Here is a 6,000-nt window from a genome sequence, read left to right as displayed (position 1 = left end):
ACCACTGGAAGCAGAGAACAAAACGTCACTTGCAATCACCATCAGCCAGTGAAACACACCAGCTAACACCGGTAGGCTTTCATGTTCGCCGCTTTCATGCACGCTTGTGGCTTAAAAACGTCTACAAGGAATCACTGACTTGGTGAAAAAGTCCAAAGAAGTCAAATCCCACTTCATCCAAAAGTGACCCCTTTGGAGTAGCCACACCAGAGCGACTTTTATTGGGCCACTATCCATTAAGCTGGATGAATCTAAATCAGGCGTTTGGCTGAAACAACTTCTGCTGCAGAGACGGAGAAAGAGGGTCAGAGAGATGAAAGGAATGAAGAATGATAAGCAGAGAAAATATGAGAGGACACACACACAGGCTAAACGGGTGAGAAAGAGGTGGGTGCATGAGGCATCGAAGCGCTCAGGATGAAAGAGAAGATTCAAATAAGATTGAGTGAAGAAGCAATAGAGAGATGCCGGGAAAGTCATAAAAATTGATGGAGATAGCACTGCAGGTCAGGGAGTAAGGTATGTTAAATATGTTAGTGACTCTACAGGAGGAGACAGAGGCTCAGTGTAAAATATTTTACAAAGTGACGAGCAGGGAAGATGCAACACAAACCGATGCCGGCACACAGAGCTGGAGGCGCAAAACTGATACGGCGTGGGCGAAAAGGGAACCGAAGGTGGGTGAAAAGAGAGCTGCCGTTTGGGAAGCAGCAAAGGTCAGAGGCTCAGGGTGGGCCTCTGAGTCCGCTGGACGCACCGAGACTTACCAGACAGACAGGAGAAAAAAGGACAACGGCACAGACACACTGGATGGGGGTGGGTGGGGTTACTGCTCTGTGTGAAACAGCTGATCTGGCCACACCTAAGAAAAACTACAAACGATATGAAAAATACTCTGATGTCTGATTACGCTTGACTTAGACTAATTTATCTTAGAGCTGGTTTGTATCTTTAGTCGTCATCGGCTGGCTGGAAGGTGACGTTTTGTTTGTAACCTCTAAAGATTTTCTCTAAGGATTGTGCTGCATTTTAGTTTTGGTTATCTTCCTTTTTCCTACTGAGGAAAAGAATCGATCAAGTTGTTCAACTTGATACAAGAAAGACATGTGAGGAGGAGCTTCCGCAGCATTTGGGTGTTCGACACCAAGTGTGTGACAGCAGCGCATTTTTTAAAATTATTATTATTATTATTTAATTTTCTGTATATTTATACAGGTTGTATCATTGAGATCCAAGATCTCACTTACAAGAGAGACGAGTTAGAGAAGACAGAGCGTTGCTGAAATTTATGATTACATGGCCGAGAGTACCAATCGTCAACATTCCTCTTGATGTAAGTTCTTGATTTAATTCAATTGAAGGCTGTAGCCTTAGAAAAATAAAATATAAGTAGGTTGTGCATTAGGTCATTAAACTAGACCAGGGCACCCACTGCACACCTGTCAGTGCGGCGCAGAAAGTTGCGGCGATTCCCGCAGTGTCATCAACTGCAATACTCTGTGGGAGTTTATACAGACTTACACACAGGCAGTGTGGGGAGTTATCAGAGTCACCATTGGTGTCACTAATAAACTTTCTAATCTTAGCTATGAGTGTGCGCATCATGTATGTATTCTTTGTGTTCTGCAGCAATAAATTTAAACATGTCAAATGACATCTGTTTTTTTTTATTGTGGTTTTTTGTTTTTCACTTTTATGTGGACAACCATCGTCCTCTTTTGCGCCGTTTAGTTTTGTGCCAAACATATTGCACACAAAATTAGCTCTACTTTTTTTCCATATTTTTTTATTTTTTTTATTTTTGACATTAACTGCATCCTTTAAGCTCAGAACATCAGCGTCATTTGCTTTGCAGACCTTGCATTCACTAACGATGCAAAGTCTGTACAAGAGGTTTTTGGGTGGTTGTTTGTCTCTCTGTGGTCGGAAGCGACCTAAATGTGAACCCCAACTGACCAGAGTTGAGTGTGAAGCTCAGAAAGAAGTGCATGTGAGATGAAACATGAGCTTAACCACTCTAACTGGCATCATTAGCTGCATACAAAAAATCTTGGAGTAAGATATGCAATATTGAGTCTTTGGAGAATTTTTTTTTCTCTGATTCTGCTCCTGCTAATGTAGTTGTTCTTCTAGTGCTTTGAGTGAGTTCTATATAATTTATGCTGTCTCTTGTGATTTTGACTTGACTCATAGATGCATATCCATTGCTGCACTTTTGGCCGGCACTGCGTCCTCAAGAGCAAGTTGGAACACAAGCGAATTAGAGCAAGTGACAATAATATATATATATATATATATATATTTTAAAAAGTGGCATTTTAAATATGGGTTGGCAAACAAATGAAAAAATAAATAAATTGTTGCGTGGTTTTAAAAGGAGGATTTGCACACCACTTGTACTGCGCAAAAATATTTATAAATTATTCAGAGCTGAACTTTCAGAGCCTAAAGAGCTGTGCTGCCCTCAAAACCCTCCTTAAAGATATAGGCTTCACACAAATGTAACCATTCTAATGAGCAGACGAAAATATTGGCAAGCTTTACAACAATCATGCTTTTATTGTAAAAAGAAGAAAAAGAAAAAGGAAAAATATATATCTATATATATATATATATATATATATATATATAGGTATATGACCTTTTCCTTTATAGTACTAATATTTTCACGTTTTAATTCCCGCTTTGCCTATATATATATATTTTTTTGTTACTGATTTATTTTAGACAGCTAAAACTGTCCCCGTGACGACTACTGTAGTTCTGTTGGATTTATTTTTGGGACAACAGCGCTCTCTTGTGGATAGTTTTATCATTTTACATTTTAATCGTTGTGCGCTCGTTCAGTTTGGTCCGACCGAGTCGCCGTAGGAAAACACAAACGTTGCCTTAGCAACGAGCTAGGGCACGTCCGGCGTTATGGTTATGGACCAGTTTAATTAATTAAAGAAGACGCAACTAAACATACACAATGGAAACAACAAGCAATTCTTCCGTGTTTCTTCTTACGGTGAACGGACAAATTGAGGGAGCGAACGTGAGTGGTTGTTTTATTGCTTTAGCTTAGCAGCTAAAATTAGCATTAGCAGCAGCAATGTATTGATATTTTATTTTAATTATTTGCTTTGTTTCTCTTTTCGTCGTTCTCCTGAGCGTTTTTCCTGTTCTTAAAATGAAGTTGCTTTCCCTCCCTTTTATTCCAGTTTCCAGATTATGACAATTTATACTGTAAATATTGTTACGTCTACGGCCATGACTGGGCTCCCACCACAGTAAGTAGTCATTTGTAACATTTTAAGCATTTTCTAGTCCCAATATCTTCATTGTTGCTCATGAGATAAAAGCAGTAGTGAAACATTGCACATCAAATAGGACCGAGTAGTTCGTAAAAGTCTCGTGTTAACAAACAGGTTGTGTGTGCATGTGTGTTTGTGTGTGTGCTTTCTCTTAAGGGTTTGGAGGAAGGCATCACTCAGATCACCTGTAAAAGCTCTCTGTCTCAAAAGTTGATATGGAACTTCCCTTTGGAGACAACATTCAAGAGTACAAATCCTTCCGGATGTAAGTCTTTCACACTGACACTTTCTGATTTCTAGAAGTCATCCTCAACATCTCTGCACTACAGATACAATTACTAGGCCAGTTGAATTCCAGGTTATACTTTTTTTTTTTTGACTGAGAATATACAGTTATCTAATTGAATCAAAAACCTAAATAAACTATAAAGGTGTAGTTAAGACCACATCATTACATACACAGAGTAAAAATTCATTTTAAGCCACTTTGTAACTAATTTGCCGGCATGCTTAGGGGGTGAATGAGGGAAGTGGGTAGCCAATGGCGCATTGACTGAAAAGGTCGCTGACAGGAACATACCTGCCACTACAAATGTGTAACTTCCTGTAAATGTTCCAGGGCCTCAGCTTGTGGTGAGCGTGTACGGACCGGACGTTTTCGGCAACGATGTGGTCAGGGGTTATGGAGCAACGCACATTCCATTCACACCTGGACAGTGAGTGTGACTGTCATCTACCCTACTGCTGCTTAAAGCATGGTGAACATTGTCCATGTTAGTTAAGGAATCTGAGGTATAGACTTTGTAGTTGCTTCTTTGAAATAAAAGATAATTATCAGTTCTGTTTCTTCAGACACATAAGAACCATCCCGATGTTTGTTCCCGAGCCCACATGGAGACTTCAGAAGTTCACAGGGTGAGTTGCTGTGAGTTACGTGGGGCGTGTTATTGCCCTCGCAATGACAAAATGTGAAAAAAAATTAGAAGTATAATACTTTTGGAGAATACTTTGATAAACTGTTTTTTTTTTGGTACTACAACTCAAGTACTTTTTTCCCCCCCTTGCTCAGCTGGTTGCTTGGACGACGACCCGAGTACACCGACCCCAAAGTGGTGGCACATGGGGAAGGCCGAGAAGGTTCCGTCACGCTTTCCGATCTTTAATGAGCCGAACAGCTGTAGTTTCCACAGCTCCAGCTGAGTAGTAAAAAAGAGAGGAAGCATTCGTATCCATCCAACGTTTGAATCTTCTTTTCTGTTTTAGTGACGAGGGTTCGGTCTCAGGGCTTCGTCACCGTCTCCTTCCACATAATGACCAAAGACATGAAGAGGATGGGCTACGACACGGGACCGACGAACTCGTCAACCGTCCAGTCCGCCACTTCTAGTCTGTCAAGAGATGCACAATAATACGTAAAGCAACATGAAAGCTAACTTGGAGTCCCTACATATCAGTTGTCATTGTGACTGAACTCCAGCCCAGATTGGACTCCAAACACCGGAAACTCAGTTAGTCTGGTTTTGAGACTCCAGCTCTGATTGCTTCTTAAAGTTGCTTACAGAGTGATGTCTGTGGAGTGGAGGGGCTTGGTAAAAGCCTCAGACTCCGCTGGTGTTACATTCCACGCCGCAGGAGACTGTGATGTTAAGGGAGAGGTCCGTTGCCATGTTGGGTCTACACAAAATGTTAATGTTGGTTATAAAATGTCAAAGCCCCATGCTGAACGTTTGTGTGGAAAGGCCTGAGATAAATTTGAAAACTGAAAATGTCATGTCCAGTTACATTTACACAATTTTCAAATTTTAAAAAAAGTGTTTAATACTTCCAGATTTTTTATACTGGCTCCTTAATTTAAAGCTGTAAATTTGTTCATTGAATCCATCTTTTAGTGAGCATTCTCTGCCTACTTTCAGTTGTCAGATTTAAAACGCTGGCTGATGAATTTGAGTAATGAGGTCTGTTATTTACCAATAGCTCCTTTGTCATAGAGCAGCGTGTGTTTAATTAGATTTGGCTTAACATTGGACACATTTCCTAGAATGTGCAACTACGCAATGGTTTGAAATAGCCATGGCGTAAAAGCATCTTCTGGTATCATGCAAGTTAAATAAATGTCTAACTTCCCTTAGGTCTGACTTAGGTCTTGCATTTAACATCTAAAATGTCCTAAACTGATGTTAAAACATTTTACATTTAACAAAAACATTTTATTAAAAGGATTGGGAGCATTTTTTGCACCTTTCTTTGTCAATAGGACAATACTTTATCTTTTGCTAGAACTTTATCATCTTGCCGGAGAGCCCGGCAGCAACCCCACACCAAGGTTTCTGGCAGTGGCCGCCAGATTTTTATGAAAAATATCCAGTGGTTTCAGACAGTTCACGATGCAGCGAACCAGCCCACAGTGTCACAAATCAGCACGCTCGATCAATGGGCTTTTCTACAAAGCCATTCTTTGTTTCTTTTATTTCTCAAGGTTATCCTTTTGTGAATTTATTGTCAAGCTTTGCATCAGAGGTGCCAACAGTTATTGCATTCACACTCACTTTACACTCTTACAGCTGACTGGTGTAAAACCAAGCAACACAGTCCATAAACATAATCAACTTGATGTTGGGTCGTTCTAGATATCTTCTGTATTGTATAGTTGCCTCCTTTTTTAAGCATTTTCAAAATAAATTTGAATCCAACCATTGTTGTTGTT

The 6,000-nt window shown here is 40.1% G+C and overlaps 1 protein-coding gene across 1 annotated transcript; it reads left to right on the top strand.

Moving 5' to 3' along the window:
- Positions 1–2,876: 2,876 nt before the first annotated feature.
- b9d1 (B9 protein domain 1) lies at positions 2,877–5,989 on the top strand. Its single transcript, XM_055035399.1, has 7 exons — positions 2,877–3,037; positions 3,204–3,272; positions 3,453–3,561; positions 3,916–4,012; positions 4,149–4,211; positions 4,366–4,433; positions 4,560–5,989. Exons 1-7 carry the CDS (start codon positions 2,972–2,974, stop codon positions 4,703–4,705), a joined length of 618 nt encoding a protein of 205 aa, XP_054891374.1. The 5' UTR covers positions 2,877–2,971; the 3' UTR covers positions 4,706–5,989.
- The last annotated feature ends 11 nt before the right edge of the window (positions 5,990–6,000 follow it).

This window comes from Poeciliopsis prolifica, unplaced genomic scaffold (assembly GCF_027474105.1).
Source record: "Poeciliopsis prolifica strain line A6 unplaced genomic scaffold, Auburn_PproV2 SCAFFOLD010, whole genome shotgun sequence".
Classification (NCBI taxonomy): domain Eukaryota; kingdom Metazoa; phylum Chordata; class Actinopteri; order Cyprinodontiformes; family Poeciliidae; genus Poeciliopsis; species Poeciliopsis prolifica.
This window is presented reverse-complemented; position numbering and strand designations above follow the sequence as displayed.

Bases quoted from the DNA above. Each gene is read 5' to 3' on its own strand.
- b9d1 (XM_055035399.1), top strand. From the start codon at position 2,972: ATGGAAACAACAAGCAATTCTTCCGTGTTTCTTCTTACGGTGAACGGA. The intron at 4,013-4,148 runs GTGAGTGTGACT...CTGTTTCTTCAG, and splicing joins ATTCCATTCACACCTGGACA to ACACATAAGAACCATCCCGA. The intron at 4,212-4,365 runs GTGAGTTGCTGT...CCCCTTGCTCAG, and splicing joins AGACTTCAGAAGTTCACAGG to CTGGTTGCTTGGACGACGAC.